The following is a 27,554-nucleotide window of genomic DNA, read 5'->3' as shown; positions in this document are numbered from 1 at the left end:
GTCCACTGAGGGTTGAGCCCAATGCTGGGCAAGTGCTGTACCACCAAATTTCATGCCCAATCTCAACATGAGAGCATTTAATCACTCAGGTTTTTTTTTTGAGGGGGGGTGGTAGATACTGGGGAATGAACTCAGGGGCATTAGGCCATTGAGCCACATCCCCAGCCCTATCTTGTATTTTATTAAGTGACAGGTCCTCACTGAGTTCCGTAGCACCTCACTTTTTGCTGAGGCTGGCTTGAACTGTAGATCCTCCTGGTTTAGCCTCCCAGGACACTGGGATTTCAGGCATGTGCCACACTGTGCCCAGCTCAGTCACTCAATTGCTTTTTTTTTTTGGAGAAGTACTGGGTATTGAATCTGGCGGGTGAGGCTCCTACCACTAAGTGACATCCCTAGTCCTTTACAGGGTCTCACCAAGTTGCTGAGGCTGGCCTTGAATTTATGAGACTCTTGCCTCAACTCAAGTCACTGGTATTATGGGCATGTGCTGCTAGGCCTGGCTAGCCTTTGGGCTTTTTCACACAGTTTTTCAACCTACACAAAAGTTGCAAATACAGTATAAAGAGTTGTTTTTTTTTTTTTTTTTTTCCCTTGAGCCATTTCAGAGGAAGTTGCCAACATGATGCTTCATCAACCCTCATTTAATTTAATTTAATTTAATTTTTCTGGTGCTGGAGGTTGGATCCAGTGACTCATGTGTGTAGGTAAAGTATCAGTGAGCATGCCTCCAGTCCCTGCATGGATCTGCAATGTTGTTTTCACAGTGATTGTACCATTTTACATTCCCACCAGTTATGCACAAGGGTTCCTTTTTTCATTTTTCATTTTTTTTAAAGAGAGAGAGAGGTATAGAGAGGTAGAGAGAGAGAGAATTTTTTTTTTTAATATTTATTTTTTAGTTATCGGTGGGCACAACATCTTTGTTTGTATGTGGTGCTGAGGATCGAACCCGGGCCGCACGCATGCCAGGCGAGCGCGCTACCGCTTGAGCCACATCCCCAGCCCCCCTTTTTTCATTTTTCTTTGCATTTTGCTGACAGTTGTTTTCTTCCCTCCCTCCCTCCCTCCCTCCCTCCTTCCTTCCTTCCTTCCTTCCTTCCTTTCTTTCTTTCTTTCCCTCCCTCCCTCCCTCCCCAGCGGATATGAGGTGATGATTTTTAGTCCATTCTAAGATAATTTTTTTATTTAATAATATAGGGGTCCAGATTTAGTCTTTTATATGTGAATATGCAGTTGTTCCAGTATTATTTATTGAAAAGATTATTCTTTGAACCCTGTTGAATTGTTTTGGCATTGAAAACCATTAAACTACAGATGTTTGGGTTTATTTCTGGACTTTCAATTTTATTCCATTGATATCTGTAATCTTGTTTTGTTTTAGTTGTAGATGGGCACAGTACCTTTATTTTATTATTTTATGTGGTGCTGAGGCTTGCATCTAGTGCCTCGTATGTTCTAGGCAAGCACTCTACCACTAAATTATCACCCTAGCCCTGGTCTTTATATTCATATGCCACTACCATACTGTCTCTTTCTTTGGGGAGTTGGGAGTACTGGGGATTGAATTTAGGGGCACTTGATCCCTGAGCCACACCCCCAGCCCTATTTTGTATTTTATTTAGAGACAGGGTCTTACTGAGTTGCTTAATGCCTTGCTTTTGCTGAGGCTGGCTTTGAGCTAGGGATCCTCCTGCCTCAGCCTCCCAAGCCTTTGGGATTACAGGCATGCACCACCACACCTGGCCTTACCATACTGTTTTGAATGCTTTACATTTGCATTTTGTTTTGAGTCCATAAGTGAGTCCAGATTGTTTTTGTTCTTTGAGCCCTTTGTATTTCCATGTGAATTTTATTTATTTGTTTTTTGGGTACTGGGGATTTAACTCGGGTACAATTTATCACTGAGCTGACAGCTCCAGCACTTAACTTTTTTGTTTTTTTCTGAGACAGGGTCTTTCTTACTAAATTACTTAGGACCTTACTAAGTTGCTGAGGCTGACTGATCTTCCTACCTCTGCCTCCCAAGTTGCTGGGATTACAGGTGTGCACCACTGCTCTTGACTCCATATGATTTTTATCATCAGCTTTTTTACTTCCTGTAAAAATAGTTGCAATTTTGATAGAGATTGCATTGAGAATCTATAGCTTAGTTTGAAGAGTATCTGCACTAGTCCTACTATGCTCCCTTTGTAATTTTCATCTTTGTCTTTGTGTACTTTCTGGAAGGTCTTCTCAATTTTATCTTCCAGCCTTTCAATTAAAGTCTTTTCATTCTCAGAAAATTTCATTTGTTGGATTGTTTTAAGTGTTTTTTGTTTGTTTGTTTTTGCAGTACCGGGGGTTTGAACCCAGGGCCTCATGCATGCTGGGCTACTTTCCTAGCTTTATTTATTTTTCCTGGTATTGGGGATTGAACCCAGGGGTGCTTTGCCACTGAGCTACATCCCCAGCCTTTTGTTTATTTGTTTTTAAACTTTTTTTAGGGGTTCTGGGCATTGAACTCAGGGGCACTCAACTACTGAACCACCTTCCCAGCCCTTTTTTTTGTTATTATAGATGGACATGATACCTTTATTTTGTTTGTTTATTTTTATGTGGTACCAGGGATCGAACCCAGTACCTCACACATGCTAGGCAAGTGCTCTACTACTGAGCCACAACCCTGGCCTGCAGCCTTTTGTTTTAATTTCATTTTTTTTTAACTTTTTAAAATGTTAAGATGGGGTCACTAAATTGCCCAGGGTGGCCTTGAACTTGTAACTATCCTCAGCAGTTCAAATTATAGGTATGCACCACAGCTCCCAGTTTATTTTTTTAATCTTCATTTTTTGGGGGGGTACTGGAAATTGAACCCAGGGTAATTTAACCTCAGAGCCACATCCCCAGCCCTTTTAATTTTTTATTTTGAGACAGGGTCTTGTTAAGTTGCTTAGGGCCTCAATAAGTTGCTGAGGCTGGCTTTGAACTCATTGATCCTCCTGCCTCAGCTTCTCAAGCCACTGAGATTACAGGTGTGCACCACCCAGTTTATTTTGTGACAGGGTTGGATGTGCTAGGTTATATTTTGTATATAACTATGTTATTTTGTATAAGGGACTTGAGCATCAGATTTCAGTATCCCTGGGGATTGGTCCTCTTTCCTCACTGCTGCCCATGGTGGATACTGAGGGATGGCTGTATAAGGGAAATTGCTAACTATTCTAGAGTACATAGAAATAACAACAAAGAATTATCTGGCCCCAAAATGTCAGTAGTGCTAAGATTGAGAAACACCAAGACAAGACTTTTTATTATTTATTTATTTACTTATTTGGTACCAAAGAAAAACCCAGGAACACTCAACCATTGAGTCACCACCCTAGCCCTTTTTATTTTTTATTTTGAGACAGGGCAAGGTCTCACTAAAGGGCCTCAATAAGTTGCTGAGACTGGCTTTGAATTTGGCCATTCTCCTGCCTCAGCTTCCTGAGATGCTGGGATCAAAGGCATCCATCCACCATGCCTGGTGTGATGAGGATTTTTAAAAAGTGCACAGTAGTTATCTAAAAATATGGACAATAATTTTTGTATCAAATGTGTAATTGAGCAAAAGAAAAAAATTGGTAAAGTTCTAAATACTGGACCTGTAATTGTAATTTCATGTTTGCTACATTTGATGGGTTAAACAAGACGTGTTCCTGGCTTCAGAGGGAGGAGATATAGACTCTATTTACTGATAAGAGAAGTGGCCCTGCTTATAACAAGGAAGAAATTGTTTGTAGCCATCTTTGAAGATTATGTGTTTCAGGACATATTTAATGTTTTATTTTTATTTGTTTATTTTTCAGGGGTGAGGTACTGAGGATTGAACTTAAAGGTACTCAACCACTGAACCACATCCCTAGCCCTATTTTGTATTTTATTTAGACACAGGGTCTCACTGAATTGCTTAGCCACCTCACTGTTGCTGAGGCTGGCTTTAGATTCTCCTGTCTCAGCCTCCCGAGCTGCTGGGATTACAGGTGTGTGCCACTGTGCCCGGCAAGATATTTAATGCTTTCTTAACATAATTATTGGATAAGGTTCATGTGCCATAAATTTATTTTTTAATGTAATTTTTTTTTTTTTTTTTAAAGAGAGAGTGAGAGAGAGAGAGAGAATTTTTTTAATATTTATTTTTTAGTTCTCGGCGGACACAACATCTTTGTTTGTATGTGGTGCTGAGGATCGAACCCGGGCCGCAGGCATGCCAGGCGAGCGCGCTACCGCTTGAGCCACATCCCCAGCCCTTAATGTAATTTTTGCTGCTATAGAGTCGTTATAAATGAGCTAGTTGAGGGCTGGCATTGTGACTCAGTGGTAGAGAACTTGACTCGCACATGTGAGGTACTGGGTTTGGTCCTCAGAACCACATAAAAATAAAGATATCGGTCCATCTACAATTAAATAATTTTTTGTGGTGCTGGGATTGAACCCAGGGCTTTACACATGTTCTGGGAGTGCTCTACCACTGAGCTATATTCCTATATTTCTAGCCCTAAATGAACATGTTTTTCTAAATGTTTATCCAACAAAACTCTTTTCTCAAGATTTGTTTGGGAATAGTGGGCGGGAATAGAGAAGGAGATGGCAGGGGAAAAGTGTGATTGTTTTGAGAAGTTATCTAGTTTGAGGACGGGGTGCTTCCTGTCAGAATAATTTCCGAATTTGCTTTGTTTAGCCTAGTGCTAAGACTAAGGGAAAGAAGTTAGAAAGGTAAAAGAATTAAATAACAGATGAATTTCATGCTTTTACAGCCTTTTTCTTTTGAAACTTTCACTTAAGAGTCATAGGCTTGATAGCCCACACTTGTTAAGACTTGAGACTGACTAGATTGTGTTTTTAGGGGGAAGGACTTCATTCATAATATTTTTATACTTCTATTGTACTACAGAACAACTTTTCTACTTTCTGCCTCCTCTGTATTAATCTCAGAAATGCTCTTGGAATCCTCAAGTAGCACCACTGTAATGATTGTATGATTAAATATCCTCTAAAACTTAATCATATCTATCATATTGTAAACTACTTACTACATAGAAATAATGTTTGAGAAGATAGATATGTTTACTCTGACTTGGACATCACACAATATAAATATGTATTGAAGCATCACATGGTACTCATAAATATATACAATTTTTATGTCAAAAAGTAAATTTAGCTGGTCATGGTGGCATACCTATGATCACAGAAACTCTTCTTCATTTAAATGGTTTTGTGTTGTTTGTTTTTAACTGGCTAGGTAAGTTGTTTTTTGTAGAATAACCTTTTCCAGAACTGGAGTGCCTGACTGTCCTTCATTGTACAGATGTATAAATGATAAATGATTTCCAAGCGTGGTGGCACATGCCTATAAAACAAACAACTCGAGCTGAGGCAGGAGAATCCCAAGTTCTAGGTCAGCCTCAGCAACTTAGTGAGACCCTGTCTCAAAATAGAAAATAAAAAGGACTAGGGATGTGACTTAGTGCTAAAATGTTCTGGGTTTAATCGTTAGTACCACAAAAAGTAAATTAAAAAAAAAATTAATATACTATGAAAAGTTTGTGCATGCTATTTTTGTATTTAATGAAAGAAGTTGACCTAGTATTTTTTTCCCCACCTTAATAAACTGCTTTAGAGCTGAGGTTTCTAAATGTTTTCTTGAAACAGACAGTGCAGGTTGGTACTCTAGCCTAGCTATAGACTTGAATTTCCTGTTTGGCCTCTTCCACTTTACTTGCAGATAGCATGACAGTTCTTTCAGGGTGTGAATTTTCATCATCACAGGAAAACAAACTGTTCTACTTTCTTATTGTCTAAGTACTCTATCCCCCAAGATTGTACTAACTGCTTCTGTTCCTGTATAGAAGAAAGGTGATTAGATACCATCTCAGGTGCTTTTAATGTAGACAAAGGACTCCTATCTTTAAGCTTACATACAATGTAATTTTTAAAAACATTATTTCATATGTACCAAGTCACATTTGTTATTAGTGTCTAGTTTTGGAGACTGAAATGTTCCAGGGAGAGATAAGATCTCTTTCTGTTAGTTGGTGTTTTGATTTGTTCTTTTTCAGTGCTAGAGATTGAGCCCAGGGTCTTGTGTGCTGGGCAAGTGCTCTACCATGAGCCATGTCCCCCACTCCATTTTCTTATTTTGAGATAAGGTCTTACTAAATTGCACAGGCTGGACTTGCATTTGCAATTATCCTGCCCCCTAGCGTGTCAAATACTTGGGATTACAAACTCTTGTGCCTTTGATTCATTATGTGAGGAAATTTTGCAGATATACAACGAGTCTTCTAGTGATTGGTACTGACAATTGAACCCACAGGCCCTTTACCACTGAGTTTCATCCCAACCCCTTATTTTTTGAGACAGTGTCTTGCTAAGTTTCCTGGGCTGGCCTAGAACTTGTGGTTCTCCTGCCTTAGCCTCAAGTGGGGTGACAGGAATGTACACTGTGCTTGGTTTACCATTGTACAGTTTGACAGCTTACTTGACTATTGTTTTACCCATCATGTACCATACAGTTTGTCAATCTGTGTGAAGACTGATGTAACCATAGTCAGATTTCTTATTACATATTTATTTATTTGATAACTGGGATTGAATCTAGGGAGACTATACCATGAACTACATCCCCAGCCCTTTGTATTTTTTCTTTGGAGACAGGGTCTCACTAAATTGCTGAGGGCCTACCTTCAGAGTTGCTGGGATTACAGATGTGTGCCACTGTGCCCAGCAGTTTCATACTTTGAAACTCTTGATAGTCATTGAAAATTTGTGAAATGAAAACTATTGGCTTTACTGTGGAGGAATGAAGATGAAAGTCCATGAGAAGCATTACTTTTTGTTTCAAGGATTTACAGTTCTGACAGTTTTATGTATTTCAGCACATCACCCCACTTAAGTACCCATATGCTGCTTAACAAAAATAGTTCACATAGGTTCTTTGGGAGAGGGGCATAGTTTTACAGGGTATAATGAGAATCAGATTGCCATCTTACTTCTATTATGAGTTCCCTATTATTCTGTTGCTTTAAGTTAGGTTCCTGTTTGGTACTTGGTCATGAGACATTAAATAGTACACAAAGCTCAGAGGCCAACCTGGGCAACCTCTGATTCCCTGTCTCAATAAAAAGGACTGGATATGTAGCTCAGTGGTAGAATGCTTGCCTAATTTGCCCAAGGCCTTGGGTTTAATCCCCAGTACCAACAAAAACAGAAATATGAACTATGCTAAGTCGGAAGAGTATCTTCTGCTTCTTTGTAGTATTTAAGGAGAAATTAATGAAAAATGGGCCAGCTGCAGTGGCATATGCCTGTCATCCCAGCAACTCAGGAGGCTGAGGCAGGAGGATGGCAAGTGATTTCGGCAATTTAGCAAGTCCCTAAGCAACTTAGTGAGACCCTGTCTCAAAAAATAAAAAGGTTTGGGGATGTAGAGCACCCCTGGGTTCAACTGCAGTTAAAGAAAAAAGAAAGAAAGAAAAGAAAAATGGGGGTAAGGAATTTCAGAGAATGTCTAAGGACGATGTGTACATATAACCCAAAGGTATCTGGAGGTGGTAGGGATAGAGAGAAGAGTATTCCAGGCAGTATGTTCCTGGAGTTCTAAAGTGATGAAATGAATTGGGGTGGGGATGTAGCTCAGTGGTAGAGCACTTGCTTAACATGTACAAGACTCTGGGTTCAATTCCCAAGTACCACAAAAAACAAACAAACAAACAAAAAATCTCCAGAAACCAAACATGAATGAATTAAGAAAAAGTATTATAAACAATGGGATATTATTAAGCCTTAAAAAGGACAGCCTTTTTGTAATAATGTAGATTAATCTGGAGGACATATCAGGGCACATACAGGATTGCCTGGAGCCCTTAGTTTGGACAATGAATTAGCAGATAAATCTACACATGACATACATATTTTCTCCACAATAGAAGAAGCTATAAATTTTCATAAAAGATTCCATGTCAATGCTAATACTTTACAAAAGCACTTTAAAATAACTAAGGAACAAGCCAGACATAATAAAACAATGTCAAAATTGTGTGACCTTTTTACCACAAGTTAAATACAGAATCTTTAAACATCACAAAAGCTTGTAATACTGCATTAAGCTCTACCTTTTGAGCTGATTGTTTGGGTACTAAAAATGTAAAAGTTTGATCAGGGGTAACTACTGCTGTGTACCATTATTTAACCCATCAGTGAATATATTTGGAGCATTCATGATAGGTTTTTTTTTTTTGTCATTTTTGGAAAAACTACAGGATGCAAAGACCAAAAAGACAACAAAGGATTAGATGATAAGTGATTATCAAATGAAACGTTAGATTTACGCATGATTATTGCCCAAGTATTTAACTCATTAGCTAACTCATCAATTTGATCCATAGTATATGGAGTAATAATTTTATTGGGAGAAATCCCAAACACTCCCTTTGCTGCTCTTATTCCTTTGAGTATTAATTGTCCTACAGCCTCAGGATACCTAGTAAGAATAGTGTTAGGAGAATAAGATAAATGTATCCACAGTAATGGACCTTCTTGCCAAAATACTCCTGTAGGAATATTTTTTGTTGGTAGTACAATAAATGATAAAGGCAAACTTATATCAATTGTATCCAAATGCATATTTTCCATATATGTTTCAATGATTTTTAATGCCTTTCTTGCTTCAGGAGTTAACATGCGGGGTCAATTTGGATCTGATGGACCTTTTAGATATCAAATGAAGGTCCCAATTCTCCTGTTGGTATGCCTAGATAAGGCCTTATCCAATTTATGTCTCCCAATAACTTTTGAAAGTCGTTAAGTGATTTGAGTTGATCTACTCGTATTTGAATTTTTGGTGGATGGACCATGGTTGAGGATAATAGAGCTCCTAAATAATTAATTGGAAGATTTAATTGTACTTTATCTATTGCTATCTCTAGATTATAATTTTTTAATAAATTTGTAAGTGTGGCATAACATTCTAGCAATGTGTTTTTATCTTTATGTGCCAATAATACATCATCCATATAGTGAAATATTTGTAGTTCAGGATTTTGATTTCTAAGTGGCTGGATTGCTTTGTTAACATAAATTTGACACATAGTTGGGCTGTTAATCCCTTGAGGGAGTACTTTCCATTCATATCTCTGATCAGGACCTTTATGATTCAGTGCAGGGATAGTAAATGCAAAATGTGGACTATCCTCGGGATGAATTGGAATTGAAAAAAAAAATCTTTAATATCTGTAGCTAAAACATACCAGGTTTTTGGCAAAGCAGACAATTGGGGTATCCCTGATTGAGCAGGTCCCATAATAACCTCTCATTATTAATTGTTAAGGTCTGTAAACAAGTCAGATTGGCACCTGTTATTTTGCCAGAGAAATGTTAGAGTCTGTAAACAAGTCTGGATGGCGCCTGGCAAAATGCCAGAGGGAGTGGTTTGTGAAGTAACAAAAGCGAGCCATTAAGTGTGGAGATTCCTTATTGGTTGACTGCTGTATCTATTTTATGCTAATTAGATAAGCTATGTAAAATGTTTAAATACCACTCTTATTCGACAATAAACGGCTCCTATTCCTGCTGCATCAGCGTACACAAGTTATCGTCCACCCCCCGGTTATTCTGCTGCAGCCGGACTGTGGCAATTAATGGCTCTTAAATCTTGCAATAATCTCCATTTACCAGATTTCTTTTTAATGTCAAAAATAGGAGTATCATGGGGAGATACGGAAGGTTGTATATGTCCCTCTGCTAATTGTTGTTTGACCAGGTCATGGGCTACTTATATCTTTTCTTTAGTCAGGGACCACATGAGGAACCCATACTGGTCTTTCTGATTTCCAAGTAATTTTGATTGTTTCAGTGGCCCTTTCTGAAAACCCAATCCATGTCTATTTATTCCTTGATCTATTTGAATTGGTGCTGTTATACCTTGTTCTTGTTCTCTTAATCTTTCTTTCCTAAAGCCTTGTCTAGCCCTAGTAGTGGGCGTGTTAGGATTGATGTTATTTGTTAATGTCAAACCTAATTGATCTAGGACATCTCGTCCCCATAAATTTATAGGAAGATGATCCAGTAAATATGGCTGTATAGTTCCTTCACATCCTTCAGGATCCTTCCAATCTAATACCATTGCACTTCTATGGGGATTAGTTGCCACTTCTAGGCCTCGAAGCGTTTGAGTGGCTTGTTGTAATGGCCAATGTTTTGAGATCAGCACCTGTGTCCAGTAGCCCATTAAATTCATGTCCTTGAATATTTAGTTTTAGCATTGGGCGAGAATCTAAATTTAAAGACGGCATAGCCCAATCCACACCTGTGGAGCCTAATCCCCTGGAACCTCTTTCTACAGTATGACTGGAAAATTTATCATGCAGGCTGGGTATTATTAATAACTGTGCTATTCTATCTCCTGGTGAAATTACTGATATACCTCTTGGAGAACTAGCTATAATTTTTATTTCACCTTCATAATCGGGATCAATTACCCCAGAACTTATCATAAGTCCTTTTAGTGTAGAAGAACTGCGTCCCAATAATAAGCCTACTGTTCTTTGGGGAAGAGGTCCTTTTACTCCTGTGGGAATGATTTGAACTCCCATCTCTGGAGTTAGTACTGCTGTGGGGGAGGCGCAGATGTCCAACCCTGCGCTCCCTCTGGTTTGTCTGATGAGGGATTTAATGGATAATGTGTCCTGGGCACTACCCTGATGGTGTTGCTGGGTTCCTCCATTGCCCTGTATATTTGTGGTTGTGGGCCCCGGAGCATGGGGCCCCCAGTTCGTTTTTTGGCAGTGGAGCCTGATGCCTTTCTCCACGATATTGTGGGTAAACACTTGGTCCTTGTCCGTTTTTTGATAACAGAATACCCTCTATGGTGGTTTGAGAACGACATTCATTAGCCCAATGTCTCCGTCTATGGCATCGTGGGCAAATACCCGGTATTCTATTCCTTTGATACCTAGGTTTGTTAAACCCTCCTCCTATGGGGCAACTCCTTTTAAAATGTCCTGTTTGTTCACAATTGTAGCATGTTTTTGGCCTGGCATCTAAAGCCTGTTGTACTGCAGCTGCCAAGACTTGCCCTTGTTCATTAATGTCTCTACATAATTTAATATATGTGTTTAAATCTTCATGTCTCCATGGTCTAATGACCTCTCTGCAATAACGATTTGTTTGGTCATAAGCCAGTTGTTTTATTAATGGCATTGCTTGTTCTGTATCCCCCAAAATTCTGGCAGATCTTTGAATAAGCCTATCTACAAATTCAGTGTAAGGTTCATTAGTTCCTTGTATTACCTTAGATAATTGTCCTTGTAAATCTCCATGCCCCTGTAAAGTTTTCCATGCCCTAACTGCATCTACAGCAATTTGTGTGTAGACGCCAGGATCATATTCAATTTGTTGCCGTTGACCCTCATAAGGTCTCTTTCCTAACAACATATCTAGATTTCTTTGAGGGTAACTGGCTGCTGCATTTCGCCTAGCTGTCTCCTTGCAAAATTCCTCATTGGCAACCTTCCATAACAAATATTGTCCTCCATTTAGCACAGATCGACACATATTAGCCCAATCTGCTGGAGTCATGTCCAAGTTGGTAATGGATTCGACCATGCTTACCGTGAAGGGTGCTTGTGGACCATAGGTTATTACAGCCTCCTTTAACTGCTTCACTGTTTTGAAATCTAAAGCATGGTGAATTCATTGCCCTCCTGCCTGCTCAAGTACAGGACATGCTAATCTTTGAGTTCCTGCCTCAGGATTCCCTCTATCAACTACAGGGGTTGAGGGCCTCTGAGCTGTCTCTATAGATGGAGCTGTTGGTTGAATTATGCCCTCTGGTGATAGAACGGAGTTAGTAGCAGCCTCCTGTTGTAGTTTCCCACCTGATAGCTGTTTGTCCTTTAAGCTTTCTTCCTTTAAATTTTCTTCCTCTATCTGACTAGGTCAAGAGACCTTCATGTTTGACCTTCATGCTTGACGTAACATGTTTTCTACCATAGTCTGGACCTCTAACAATTTACTTAACAGTTTTTCGGTTTGTATTTTATTAATTTCTAATCTACTATAAAGATAACACAACCCAACAACATAACATAAAACAAAACCGAAACAGAATGAAACAAAAATGGAACAAAAAATTGTTGTATCAATTTACTCTTTCTCAGGGCCAAACAACTTCAAACCTTGAGCCAACCATTTTTCCCAGTTTGCCTGAGACAGTTCTAGGGATAGGCAGCTTGAAACAAAAACAAAATAAATCAAAACAAGAACACATTGTTTTTTGAAATGGTCACCCATTCTCTCGCCTTCCCTCAGGGGCGAGCAATTTTGCTTACCTCCAAGCTTCAGGCGTTCCCCGTACAGGCCACCAAATGCCGCAGTCTTGCTAGGCACAAAATCATGAGCCACTCAAACAGGAACAAACTTTATTTTGAAACTCCCGCCAATGCCCTGTATGCTCCTGTGAAATATGCCGACCCACACACAGGGTGTTCTCTAGGACACACACACACAGGAAATCCCTCCTCCGGAATTCTCTCCTACCTCACTTCCCCAACCAATGGGAACTCTCCAGGAGTCCTGTAGCAGGCCAGGGTGGACAGCAGGGGTCTAATATCCATTTGAATGCAAATCTTAACATAATCATATCATCTCAATGGCTTGCAGGCGTCACCTTTCAACCAAAAATGCCATGCATCATTACTACTTGGCTATGGCTCTTAGCAAGTGAAATAAAGCCTAGGGAAGATTTATTTGTTTGTCTATTTACTTATTTATTTATTGGTGCTGGGGATCAAACCCAGGGCCTTATACATGGTAAGCTTATGCTGTGCCACCAAGCTATACCCCCAGCCCTAGGAAAAGTTCTTGATCCTCATAAGGAACAGAGGAAAGTAGGCATGATGATAATTGCCAGTGTCTCAGCTACTTTGGAGGCTGAGCTGGGAGGATCACTTGAGCCAGAAATTTAGATAAGCTGAGTGACATAATGAGACCTCAAAAGAAATAAGTAGCTGGGTGGCACTGTAATCGCAGTGACTTGGGAGGCTGAAGCAATTGGATCGAAAATTCAAGGCCAGCCTCAGCAATTTGGTGAGGCCCCAAGTAATTTAGTGAGACCCTGTCTTTTTTAAGTTGATACTGCAGATTGAACCCAGAGGTACTTTACCACTGAGCCACTTCCCCAGCCTTTTTTATTTTTTTATTTTGAGACTGTCTTGATAAGTAGCTTAGGGCTTTGCTAAATTGCAGAGACTGGCCTTGAATTTGCAGTCCTCCTGCCTCAGTCTCTCAAATTTGCTGGGTTTACAGGTGTGCACCACTGTGCCCATCTATGAGATCTAGTCTTAAAATGAAAAGGTTTGGGGGCTGGGGATGTGGCTCAAGCGGTAGTGCGCTCGCCTGGCATGCGTGTGGCCCTGGTTTGATCCTCAGCACTACATACAAATTAAAAAAAAAGATGTTGTGTTCGCTGAAAACTAAAGAAAATAAATAAATAAATATTAAAATTCTCTCTCTTTAAAAAAATAAAAATAAAAAGGTTTGGAGATGAGTCTCAATAGTAAAGCACCTCTGGGTTCATGCCCTAGAACTCCCCTCCCTCCAAAAAAAAAAGGAGATTAAAACAAATTATGAAAAGATGTTGTCATTAATTATAGCAGAACACTTCCATCTAAATGGTTTCTGCTCAAAGGGAGAAATTTAGTGTTCTCTGTAGTGTTTTCCAGCCCCCCCCCCTTTTTTTTAAAGTTTGACCATTTTTTTGAGACAGAGACAGGGAGAGAGAGAGAATTTCAATATTTATTTTTCAGTTTTTGGTGGACACAGCATCTTTGTTTGTATGTGGTGCTGAGGATCGAACCCAGGCCGCACGCATGGCAGGCGAGTGCGCTACCACTTGAGCTAAATCCCCAGCTCCAGTTCCCCGTTTTTTTTGGAACTGGGGATTGAACCCTGGGATACTTTGCCACTGAGCTACATTTCCAAATTTTTTTTTTTTTTTTTTTGGAGATAGGTCTTGCCAAGTTGCTGAGGTTGGTTGGCCTAGAATTTGGCAGTCAGGGATTCTCAGCCTGGGATTATAAACTTGTAGCACTGCCCCTGGTTTGTTTTCTGGTCTTAGCCCCAAATGCCTTTTCCATTCAGGTTCAATAAATAAATCTTAATGTATTCTGTATGTCACTATAGACTTTGTTTTCTGGCACTATAGGTGATTAGGCTGAGCAAATTGGACTTGTCCTTGGAAGTATACCCCTCACATTGTCCCACCCCCACTGTCATACTGGAGATTGAACCCAGGAGCACTTTACTGTTACCACTGAGCTATATATCCCTACCCCTTTATATTTTTTAGAGACAGATCTGGCTAAATTGCTCATGCTGGCCTTGAACTTGTGCTTCTCCTGCCTTAGCCTCCCTAGTAGCTGTAATTACAAACATGCAGCTTTGCACATGGCCTTTGGAAATGTTTTTTATGTGTTTTTTTTTTTTTTGGTGGTGCTGGAATTGAACTCAGAGCTTTGTGCTTATGAGGCAAACACTTTGCCAACTGAGCTATATTCTGCAATCCTGGTTTTATGTTTTATTGTCCTTTTTTTAAAAAATATTTTTTAGTTTTCAGTTGACTTTTATTTTGTTTATTTATATACGGTGCTGAGAATTGAACCCAGTGCCTCACACATGCCAGGCAAGTGCTCTACCACTGAGCCACTGCTTCAGCTCCTCTTTATCATTCTTTTTGTTGTGTCAATTCTGCTTGGTACTGTGCTAAGAATCCTTTCATTTAGGTATTTAAGTGCTTCTTATTTTCCACTCTTTGAGAAATGTACTGAAGAATGTGACATATCTTATCTCTCACTTTAAAGAGTTTATAATTTAAACATTCAAGGAATAGAGGGCGAGAATATAGAGGTCAACTTTTGATAGTTAATTGAACATGAAGTTCAACTGTAGAGTACCATATGTGATATTAAATGTATATAATACTGTTAATGAATAAAGTAGCAACTTTGAAAAGGAAGGTGATTTATGGGGTCTAAAAAGTTAAGAACGTGTTCACATATATATATATATATATATATAAACACTATCTTTATAATGGGAAATGTTTAGTGCTGTATTTTAAAATCACAAATGTGCTATTGTGGATTTAGATAAAAATGACCTGGGCCAGGGGTGACTGGGGGTGCAATTCAGTGATAGAACACTTGCCTAGCATGCACAGGGGCCTGGGTTTGATCCCCAGTACTGGGGTCTTTGGGAGAGATCTGGGTGTAGCTTAATATATTTTTCTTTAAATCTGTTTCATACTGGGTCAGTTGTGCATTGTCAGTTTTATATAGATTTCTCCATTGTGAAACTTTAAACAATGATAAGCAAATTTGCTGGGTGTGGTGGTTCATGTCTGTAATCCCAGTGGCTCAGAATTGCAAGTCCAAGAACAGCCTCCACAACTTAGTGAGAACCTGTTTCAAAATAGAAAATAAAAATAAATAAAAAGTACTGGGATATGGGACTAGGATTGTAGCTCAGTGGTAGAGTGCTTGCCCCTCACATGTGAGGCACTGGGTTCAATCCTCAGCAACACATTAAAAATAAAGTAAAAGTATTGTCTACCTACAACTAAAAAAAAAAAAAAAAAAAAAAAGAGTTAAAAAAGAAAGTACTGGGATAAAGTGTTCTTGGTTTAGTACCCAAACCAAACAAGAACATGGTAAGCAAATTCAGATGTCTTATCAAGTCAGCTGTCATTTATTTGGGAGAAATTTCTTACAAGTCTGAACTCACTGACTTGATCTCAGAATTCCTAGACTCAGTTGTTCTCTTGCTTCAGCCTCCTTAGTAGCTAGGACTATAGGAGCTTCACTGACTTTTTAAAACTTCTTTTCTCAAGGTAGATTTTTTCCTGCTTGCCAAAGTGATATTCATTATTCTCTGACTTCCTGATTCCATATTGCTCTCCCTTACCTTCTGATATGTAGACCTAGTTTTATACTTGAGGTCAGTGGTGAGTATAAAAAAACAATTTTCAGGGGATTGGTGATTTAGTTTGAGATAAAAACCTTTTGGGTTCAGTCTTCACTACTGCCTATAAATAAATATAAGTACATAAAAATAAAACCAATCTCTGAAAATTCATAGATAATACATGTAATCTGCCTTGGAAAGAATTTATGATGATTGGGCTGGGGTTGTGGCTCAATGGTAGAGTGCTTGCCTAGCATGTGTGACGCACTGGGTTCGATTCTCAGCACCATGTAAATAAATTAAATAAACAAAATAAAGTTTAAAAAACATGTGAAGATTTAAAAAAAATAAAGAAGAATTTATAATGGGTGTGTGCACTCTTGTAATCCCAGCGAAATTGAAAGCTGAGACAGGAGAATTCTAAATTGTAGGCCAAACTTCGCAATTTAGCAAGATCCTGTCTCAAAATTTTAAAAGGGGCTGTGGATGAAACTTAATGGAAAAAAGTAATTATGTTGTGTTAACCATATCTGAAACTACTAAACTTGAACTTTTTCTTACTTTTAACATTTGCTTAAAACACTTCAAAGTAGTTTTTTGGATAGATCTAAAATGAAGATGAGGAATAACTATTGGACAGTTTAGCTGTATTGTGCAGATTTCTCTGTCATGTTGAAAGACTTATTCGTGAAACTAACATTTCTTGTCTGGGATAAAAATATTTTTCTTGGTTCTTTTAAACTTAGACATTATGTATTTTGTGAGAATCAAATCTTGAGGGGGAGAAGGAAGAAAGAAGTAAAGGCTGCTTTTGTGTTCAAAACTGTTTTCTATATGCAGAACCTTTTTAGAACCTTGAATATTCTAATGTGTAAGAATGTAGATTACAACATTTTCCAAATTTCTTTGACCCTTAAAGACCTATAAATAAACCATGCTGTGTAAATTTCCTTTTCAGTCTTAACTCTCTGCCCCTCAGTCCTGGTCTTATTTGGGTGGTCTGTAATTTGTGACCCTCCCACCTCAGCTTCCTGAGTAGTAGAGACTCACCAGTGTTTGCTGCCGAGAAAGTGGCCTTATTTTATAGATATGAGAACTCTGATCTGGACTGTTTGACTGATTTGCTTTAAGTTATGTCGAGCATATAATGAAAAATATTGAAGTATATTAGCATTTAGAAAACCTGAATTCTGCATATTACCCCTAGTGATTATAAGCAAGAATATAAGGAAGTTATTTATTTATTTATTTTTGAACTTAGGATCGAACCCGGAGTGCTTTACCACTGAGCTCCATGGTAGAATTTTTATTTTGAGACAGTGATCCTCCTGCCCCATCTTCACCAATTACTGGCATCACAGGCATGTGCCTCCATGCCTAGTCCTTAGTTTCATTTTCATGCTTTCACATGGACTGCTTATTTCATTATTTGCAACATAAAAATCTCTGTGGTATTCTTGTAGAACCATTCATTTATTAGGTTTTTTTTCATATATATATATATTTAATTGTAGATGGACACAATACCTTTATTTATTTATCTTTATGTCGTGCTGAGGATCAAACCTAGGGCCTTATACATGCTGGCGAGATCTCTACCACTGAGCCTTAATCCCAGCCTGAGAACAGGTTTTATTTTATTTATTTATTTATTTTGTACTGGTTCTTTTGTAGCTCAACCACTGAGCTACAACCCCAACCCTTCATACTTTTTTTAATTTTGAGACAGGGTCTTGCTAAGTTGCTGAGGCTGGTCTCATTTCGAATTTTTCATAAATTTAGTAAGTAATTTGTTAAAAGAGCTAGAATGTAGTTCAGTGGAAAACCACCCCTGGGTTCAGTCCTCAGAAACACACATACACACACAACAAAAAAGGGAAGGAAGAGAGAAAATAAGAGCCAGCTGGGCATTGGGGGCATATCTATAATCCCAGAGAGGAGGATCCTAACTTCAAGGCCAGCCTGGGCAATTTAGCAGTACCTTGTCTCAATAATAAGGGCTGGGAATATAGCGCCTTCACGTATAGCACCTCTGAGTTCAATTCCCAGTACAACAAAGGAGGGGGAAAGAAAGATCTGTTTTAGAGCAAATTCCTCTTTAATAATGGAAACATTTCAATTAGATAAATAGCAAATAATTTGTTTTGTAAACCAATAGCTATAGAATTAGAAATGTAATTTTAAAAGATGAAGTTCTTTCTACTTAGTGTTTACCTTGAAACTCATGAATAAAAGAGAATATTTAGTAAAGCATTTTAATAGTGAAAAATAGGAAATAAACTGTAAATATCCGTAAACTAAAGAAAGGTTTTATTGTTGTGAGTAGCAGAATAAACAGCAATGGAAAAAGGATAAAATAGGTCTACTGTGTATTTTCATGGGAAAATATCTCAATATTTTGAGGGGGAAGGCAAAGTATGGAAATATATGTAACCATGTAAGGCTTTCTAAATATAAATTTAAAAATTGTATGTGCAGTGATGTAGGCTTGTATTTGGGAGGCTGAGGCAGAAGGATGGCACATTCAAGGCCAACCTCAGAACTTAGTGAGACCTTGTTTAAAAATTTTTTAAAAAGGAATAAAAAGGGCTGGGGACGTAACTCAGTGGTTGAGCGCCACTGATTCAATCCTCACTATTGCAAAATAAATAAATGAATATGAAAACAGTGCTATATTGTTTATGGACACAAGAGAAAAGTATAGTATAAAGGATTGCATGGGAATAAAAAACACTATATTTAGTTAATCAATACTTATGGAATGGTATACATGGGGAACTTTGTAAAGATTCAGAGTTAATGTGGCAGTATTAAGATTGGGTAAAGCTGAAGGCTGGGGATGTGGTTCAATGGGTTCAATCCCTGGTACCCCGCACCCCCCCCCCCCAAAAAAAAAAAAAAAGACTACAAAGCTGGGTGGTAGGTTCAGGTTGCTTATTTTCTGTATTTAAGATTTACTTGGATTATTTATTTAAGGAAGAATAGGCTTATTTCTGATAAGGGTGTCACTTCTTATAGTCATTTCAGAGAAAGATTCATAAAGATCCTTTTCCATCAATTTGTCACTAAAAGATAGCATTATTAAGAGAGAAAAAGGAAATAATATTTAAGTGTGCCAAGGGGTTAAGTCTGTTGGCTCCGGATAATTTCATATTATTAAAAATCATATTTCTCTGTCAAACTCAGATAAATGTGAATTGCTCGTATCTTCCAAGCTGTTACTTTATTCATTAATAGTATTATATACATTTAATATCATATGGTAATTTAAAATATGCTAGCAGTTGTTTTCAAATATTAGCTTAAATATAAGATTGGCATATAAATTGGGAATAGACAATTAAATTAAATTAAGGTTAAATTAAATTCAAGGCCAACCTAGGTAATTTAGCAAGACCCTGTCTCAGAAATAAAAAGGGCTGGGGATGTAGCTCAGTGGTAGAGAGCACCCCTGGGTTTGGCAAAGGGGAGGAATGGCAAAAATTGCTGAAGACTGTTTTGCTCAGTAGTTGTAGGATGGAGCCTGGAAAGTTTGCATTTCTAATAAGTTTCCTATGATGACCAGGTTGTTGTGCCCAGGACCTCAGTTTCGAGAACTACTAGTTTGTTCTTGGCAGGTCAGTAATTCTAAATGAGATTTAGCTTAATTTCCTGGGCAAACAGTTTCTTAAAACATATTAAACTTGTGAATTTCTAATGTTTTAGACCTTGCATGTTTAGAATATTTTAGATCCAGACTGAAGAAGCATGGTATAATAAAACACCCAAATTCTTAACCTTATGTTAGATACTTTTTGTTTTTGTTTTGTTATAAAATTTGGGAATAGGTCTAGATTATCTTTTCTGAATTTGAGGTTATAATCCTGTGAATCATAAACTCTTTAAATCTTTTCAAATCATGAAAAAGAACCACCAAAACACTTGATTTGTTAGCAGTGTTCAAAACTGTTAAAACCTGTCTTTAGTCAAGTATGGTGGCACACACCTGTAATCCTAGCAATTCAGGATGCTGAGGCAGGAGGACTGCAAGTTGGAGGCCAACCTGGGCAATTTAGACTGTCTCTATAAAATAAAAATGGTTGGGGATGTAGCTCAGCACCCCAAAATACTTCATTTTAAAACCAGTTTTCTACCAAGCTAATTATAACATCCTAGTTTCCCATCTTGTTCTTCTCACTCTAGACTATAAGGTGAGGACCAAAAGAGCAAAACAAACCTTTTCTGCACTGTATTTATGTTGCTTTATAATGGTTAAGATTGGGGAATAACTAGAAAAGCTGGACATGATGATACATGCTTGTAGTCTCAGCTATTTGGTAGTCTGAAGCAGGAGGATCCCTTCCCAGGAATTCAAGGCCAGCTTGGGTAACATAGGGAGACCTGGTCTTGTGGTGGTGGGCAAGCAAGAGGCATTAATTTTTACCCAAGATGACTTTACTACTTAGATAAAATGAAAAGAAATCTACATATCCCTTGCAGGATTGCAGGATCCCTCTCTCTAAAAAATTCAAGAAACTTTCTTTCCTGGGTGCGTGCGTGCGTGCGTGCGTGCGTGCGTGCGTGTGAGAGAGAGAGAGAGAGAGAGAGAGAGAGACTAGGGATTGGACCCAGGGGCACTCTACCACTGAACTACCACTTTTTAATTTGAGACAGGGTCTCACTAATTTCCTGAGACCAGCCTCAAACTTCTGATCCTCCTATCTCTGCCTCCTGAGTCACTGGAATGGCCTTGTGCCTGGGGTGAGGCCCAAAATTTAATCCCAGCAAAATGTTTGTATGCGTATGTGAGCATGCGCGTACACACACACACACAAATAAATAAGGAATAATTATTTGGGAAGTGGGTATTAAGGAATAACAAGGGATTATTACTAGTCTTTCTTATTTCTGCATTAGAAATCACATTCCTGAACAAAAAAAGATAGTAGGAAAAGTGTTAAAAGTTTCATTGAAAGTTAAACTTTATTTGAAAATAATTAAAACAGTTGGTATAGGTTCAGGACTGTTTGAACTAAGACAAAAACACTCAGGATAGTTTGAGAGAAGCAAAATTATTTATAGTTCATAGTCTTTATTTAAAGATCTTAGTTCTACCATATACCTATATACAAGATTAATATAGGGAAATAATTTTTCCCCCAATACTGCAGATTAAACCCAAGGGTACTTTACCAACTTCTTCTTTTTTTTTTTTTTTTTTTTTTTGGTATGGGGATTGAACCTGGGGGCATGCGACCACAGAGCCATATTCCCAGCCCTGTTTTGTATTTTATTTAGAGACAGGGTCTCACTGAGTTGTTTATTAGCACCTCGCTTTTGCTGAAGCTGGCTCTGAACTCGGGATCCTTCTGCCTCAGCCTCCTGAGCTGCTGGGATTTCAGGTGTACATCACCATGCCCTGCTGACAAAGAACTCTCTTAAATTGGCTAAAATACATAGTTTGCTCCCCCAAATGATACTTATTTTAATTTTTAAAGGCTGTCAAGGAAATTAAAAATGTAAAATCTTTTTATAATTTGAGGATTTTCTAGTTTAACTGTCAGGCTTCACTGACTTCCCCATATTTTTCTTTATTTTTTATTTTTTAATGTTTTTTGGTAACAGGGATTAAACTCGGGGGCACTCCACCATGAGCCACGTCCCCAGCCCTATTTTGTATTTTATTTAAAGACCAGGTCTCACTGTGTTGCTTAAGGCCTTGCTTTTGCTGAGGCTGGCTTTGAACTTGCAATCCTCCTGTCACAGCTTCCCAAGCCGCTGGGATTACAGGCGTGTGCCATCATGCCCAGGTTTCCCCCACATTTTCCCAGAATCTGATTATACATACTTTTATTTCTCTATTGCTCTTTCTGTAGAAAAGTTGTTTTCCTAGAATGCTCTACCACTGGGCTATACCTCCAGTGCTTTTTATTTTATTTTGAGACAGGGTCTGGCTAAGTTGCCCAGGCTGCCTTTGAACCTCAGGTCCTTCAGTCTTGGCCTCCTAAAAAGCTGGAATTATAGGTGTGCTCAGCAAAAGTGAACAACCTTGAAGGCTGAAAATGTAGATTAGTGGCAGAGCAGTTGCCTAGTACATGTAAGGACCTGGAGTCAATCCCCAGTACCACAAAAATAAACAACTTTGAGATGTTAAATTTTTTTTAAATATTTATTTTTTAGTTGTAGGTAGACACAATACCTTTATTTTATTTTTATGTGGTGCTGAGGATCGAACCCAATGCCTCACACATGCTAGATGAGCGCTCTACCTCTGAGCCAAAACCCCAGCCCCAAGATGTTGAATTTTTTTTAAATTTATTTTTTAGTTTTAGGTGAACACAAAATTTTATTTTTTATATGGTGCTGAGGATCAAACCCAGTGCCTCACGTGTGCTAGGTGATCGCTCTGCCACTGAGCCACACCTCCAGCTTCGAGAAGTTGAATTTTACATTTGTAATATGTATCTAAAAGTTGAGTTCAGGACTGGGGATGTGGCTCAAGCGGTAGCGCGCTCGCCTGGCATGCGTGCGGCCCGGGTTCGATCCTCAGCACCACATACAAAGAAAGATGTTGTGTCCGCCGAGAACTAAAAAATAAATATTAAAAAATTCTCTCTCTCTCTCTTTCTCCCTCCCCCACTCTCTCTCTCTCCCACTCTCTTAAAAAAAAAAAAATGTTGAGTTCAACAATTTTAGGCTAAAAATTAAAAAAAAAAATTTTTAGTTGTTGATAGACCTTTATTTTATTTACTTATTTATGTGCAGTACTGAGAATCGAACCCAGGGCCTTACACATGCCAGGCAACTGTGCTAACTGCTGAGCCTCAGCCCCTTAAGTTAAAGTTTTAATTATATAGTTTGAGTTTTGATAAGTATATGTAAGTTGTTCACTCTCCAAAATTATGATACAGAATAATTTCATCACCCCCAAATATTCCTCCTGTTCGTTTGTATTCAGTACACTCACTCTTTTTTTCTTTATATTTATTTTTTAGTTTTAGGTGGACACAATATCTTTATTTTACATTTATGTGGTTCTGAGGATGGAACCCAGTGCGCCTCATGCATGCTAGGTGAGCACTTGACCACTGAGCCACAACCCCAGCCCCTAGAACAAGTCCTCTTATGAATTTTTTAAAATACCACTGACCTTGTTATAAGATGCCGTCTTCCGTATTTAAGAATTTCTAATAATGTACCTTACACGTTTTTTACATGTTTTCATAATATGTATTATATGCAGAACATAGAAGTATTTTCATTTAATCAAGCAAAACACAAATTTTGACTTCACATTCACATATAACTTTCTCTGACATTTGAAACTCAATAGATTGGTGAATCCAGACGATCTTCAATAATCATTATATGGAACAAACTATATTAGTATCTCCAAAGTTTACTCCCCCAAAATTTCTTCTTTTATACTCTAAAACATCTTCATTATGTTGTTTGATGAGATAGAACCACAGAAAGACGGTGGTACCCAAGATCAGCCCGACTTTCAGTCAGTCCGGCTGGTCGTTAGGCGAAGCCCCTGGTTCAATCCCAAGAACCCTCCTCAAAGTTTGTTGCATATCTGAGTCTGAGCTCCTTATGGCCTCCCTGGTTCCCTTCTTTCTGGAGTAGGGAAGAACATTTATTTATTAGTTTCCTAGCGGGAAACCAGTACTCTCACTCTTATCTCCAGCTTCTGGAAACACTGATCTGTGTTTGTTTGGGGGGTAACTAGGGATCAACTCCAGAGGCTCTTAACCACTGAGCCACAAGTTGCTTAGAGCCTCACTAAATTGCTGAAGCTTTTTTTTTTTTTGGGGGGGGGTGGTCATTGTGCTGTGGATTGAACCCAGGGCCTTGTGCATGATAGGCAAGAGGTCTACCATTGAGCTATATCTCCAGCCCCTAAGGCTGGCTTTGAACTCAGTGATCCTCCTGCTTCAGCCTCCCAAGTTGCTGGGATTACAGGTGTGTGCCACCATGCCTGACTTGATGTGCTTTCTGTCATTATAGTTTTATCTTTTCTAGAATGTCAAATAAATGGAATCATACAGTATGTAAGCCTTTTTTGTCTGGCTTCTTTTACTTAGCATCATGCATATCTGCCTTTGAACCAAAGAAGTGTTCAATGAGTGTTTTAATGTATATTAGCCTACACTTGAGTAAGTTTTTTAAAATTGATTGTATCATACTGACTCAAGAAATGTACTGATGGATTGTAAACTCAGCTTAGATAAATCTTAGTTCTTGAGGTCAAACCTTGATATCATTTGGCATAAAAAAAGGTAAATCAGTTTGAAAGGAGCAAAAGATTAAGGCTAAATCAGAAGTGAAATTCCATTTAATGAACATGGCAAGACTTCGGAATAGCTTGTTAAATTCAAATTATATTTTAATAGTAGCCTATTGCTATAGCAGTCAGTGTCTTAAATCAAGCCATAGTTCTTAGTTATACTGACTTATATTGAAGGAATATTTGGGAATGGGAATTATACAGTAATTATATTTCTTCTTGAAATGGGTGGAAAATCTGTAGGGAAGCAAAATCTAAAAACTGAAATACTTGAGGAAATGTTTTAGATCTCAAGTCTCAGCACCTTTTTTTTTTTTCTTTCTTTCCAAGACTTGTCTCTACTTATGCTTTGTATTCCAAGTTTACACATAGGAGTAAAGAGCATAATAGTTTTAGTAAAGTGACTGGTTGAATAACTTTAACTCTGACAACTCTCAGAGACAAATATGTGTTGGGTGCTGTGGTGTACACCTGTAATCCCAGTGATTTGGGGGGCTGAGATTTGCAGGAGGATGGCAAATTCAAAGCCAGCCCCAGCAATTTAGCAAGGCCCTAAGCAACTTAGTGAGACCCTGTCTTAAAATTTAAAAAAAGAACTGGGGTTGTGGCTCAATGGTAAAATGCCTCTAGGTTCAATCCCCAGTACAAAAAACCAAACTGTTCAAAAACAAAACACCAAAACCAGAAAAAAAAGTATGTTGCAAATTAATATATAATATTTGGAGTACTAAAACCATACCTTTATAAAACATTGGTAAGTCTATAAATAGTTTATAGCATTCAAAAATATTAGATTTTGCTGTTGTTCTTGTAAAGTATACTCTAAAACTAGTTTTTCTTCAGAACTTCTTTTAATCAGAAACCAAAACCAAAACAAAGGGTACTGAAAGTATAGTGTCTAGCAAGGCCCTGGGTTTAGTCCCCAATACTACATGCCGCAGTCCGGCTGCAGCAAAATAATGGGGGGGGGGTGCCCTTTATTGTAGGAAAGGAGTGGTATTTATATATTTCACACAGCTTATCTAATTAACATAAACTCGATACAGCAGTCAACCAATAAGGAATCTCCACACTTAATGGCTCACTGGTGTTACTTCATAAACCACTCCCTTTGGCATTTTGCCAGGCGCCATCTTGACTTGTTTACAGACCCTAACATTTCTCTGGCAAAATGCCAGGCGCCATCCTGACTTGTTTACAGACTCTAACAACTACACAAACACACACACAATAAACAAACAAACAAAGAAACAAATAAATAATATAAAATAAATAAAACACAAGTGGAAGGCTGGGAATGTGGTTCAGTGATAGGAGTTGCTTAGCATGTGCCTGCTCTGGGTTCAATTTCTGGTATTACAAAAGAAAAAAACCAAGCCAAGGGAAAGTAGTATGATTTTCTGCCTTATAATTATTCAGGCATACCCACTGTTAACTGTTCTCAAGTTTAGCTAGGAAGTAAGGGCACTCAGGTGCATATCTGTAATCCTAGCCACTTAGAATACTGAGGCAGGAGGATCAGAAGTTTGAGGCCAACCTCAGCATTTTAGCAAGTCCCTAAGCAATTTAGTAAGACCCTGTCTCGAAATTAGAAATTAAAAATTAAAAAATCAAAAGGGTTGTTGCTCACTGGTAAAGTGCCTATGGGTTCAATCCCCAATACCAAAAACAAAAACAGCTAAAGAGCTGACATCTGATTGTAGAACATTACCTAAGTAGATCAGTCTATAAAGCTTTGTGGTGGGTGTGTGTGTGTGGGTGTGTGGGTGTGTAGTGGGGAGAGATGGACCAGGGATTGAATTCAGGGGCATGTGACCACTGAACCACACCCCCAGCCCTATTTTGTATTTTATATAGAGATAGGGTCTCACTGAGTTGCTTGGCCCCTTGGTTTTGCTGAGGCTAGCTTTGAACTTGAGAACCTTATGCCTTAGCTTCCTAAGCCCTTGGGATTATAGGCATGCACCACTGAACCGCCCAGCTATGATGGGTTTTATTACTTCAGTCAGTCCTCTTTTTTTGGTGGGGGCAGTTCTGGAGGTTGAATCTGGGAGCACTTTACTACTGAGCTACATCCCCAGTCCTTTTATTTATTTTTCACATATTTGAGATAGGGTCTTGCAGACTTGCTGAGGCTGTTCTTGAGATCCTTCAGCCTCAGCCTCCAGAGTAGCTGGGATTACAAGTATGTGCCACCATGTCAATCTCAACCTTCTATCTATCTATCTAATATATTTATTTATTTTGAACCCAAGGGCACTGAACTACCCTCCAGGCCTTTTTATTTTTTTACTTTGAGACAGAATGGCCTCAGATTTTCAGTCTTCCTGCCTCAGGCTTCAGAGTTGCTGTGAATACAGGCATGTAGCTCTTTGCCCAGCTCTTAGTTCTATATTTACCTACTAAATTCTAAACAAAGCAAAAATGTCGCACCCTAACTGTTCTATTTTTTCAGTGCTAAGGGTTGAACCCAGGTGTCTAGGCTTGCTAGGCAAGCATCCTTACCTCTGAGGTATACCCTCTCACTTTTAAAAGCATACAGTTGCATTTAAGAGACCAAAGTTTACTATCTATCAATCCTCATTTGAAGGAATGATCCTTAAGAGCTTCAACAGTAAGTAGGGCAGAGAATATTGGTAACAATGAAAATTTAGTCACGATGCAGTTACATTTATGTTGAATACATTTCTTTTCTTTCTTTCTTTCTTTTTTTCTTCCTTAAGGAATTAAATGACCTGGCAAGGGACCCTCCAGCACAGTGTTCTGCAGGTCCTGTTGGAGATGATAGTAAGTATTTAAAAGGAATTATGGAGTAAAACAGCGTAACACTGCCTCTGGGGAGCTCTGTATTATACAATCTCTTAAAGTTAAGATAACTTTAAGAGATAGTTTGCTAAAGAAAGGAGGGAGTGTATACTTTTAGTTTCCAATGAAAGAAGCTATTCAGTCATTTTCTATTATATTTTGAAACCCCTGGGCTAGGCATTATCTTCGTTGTTCTGGTTTATTCCTCTCCCCTCCTTCATTCCTTCTGTGTATTTTTGTGGGGTAAAATAGTTAATTAATTACATTTAGTTGTTTATTTATTTGTTGGTACCAGGGATGAAACTCAAGAGTGCTTTACCTACCACAGTCTTTTTTTTTTTTTTTTTTTCTGGTATGGAGAATTGAACCCAGGAACACTTAAAATGCTTGGCCACATCTCCAGCCCTTTTTATTTTTTATTTCGACAAGGGGTCTCACCACATTACTTAGGACTTCTCTAAGTGGCTGATGCTGACCTTGAATTTGTGATTCTTTC

General features: G+C 38.4%; 1 protein-coding gene across 1 annotated transcript in view; it reads left to right on the top strand.

Moving 5' to 3' along the window:
• Positions 1–27,554, top strand: part of Ube2d2 (ubiquitin conjugating enzyme E2 D2) — a 60,870-nt gene that overhangs the window by 16,923 nt on the left and 16,393 nt on the right. The window contains exon 2 of the mRNA XM_076855981.2: positions 26,977–27,040. Coding sequence (XP_076712096.1) covers positions 26,977–27,040 — 64 coding nt within the window. The remainder of the gene's footprint in view (positions 1–26,976; positions 27,041–27,554) is intronic.

The sequence above is a fragment of the Callospermophilus lateralis genome, chromosome 5 (genome assembly GCF_048772815.1).
Source record: "Callospermophilus lateralis isolate mCalLat2 chromosome 5, mCalLat2.hap1, whole genome shotgun sequence".
Lineage (NCBI taxonomy): Eukaryota > Metazoa > Chordata > Mammalia > Rodentia > Sciuridae > Callospermophilus > Callospermophilus lateralis.
This window is presented reverse-complemented; position numbering and strand designations above follow the sequence as displayed.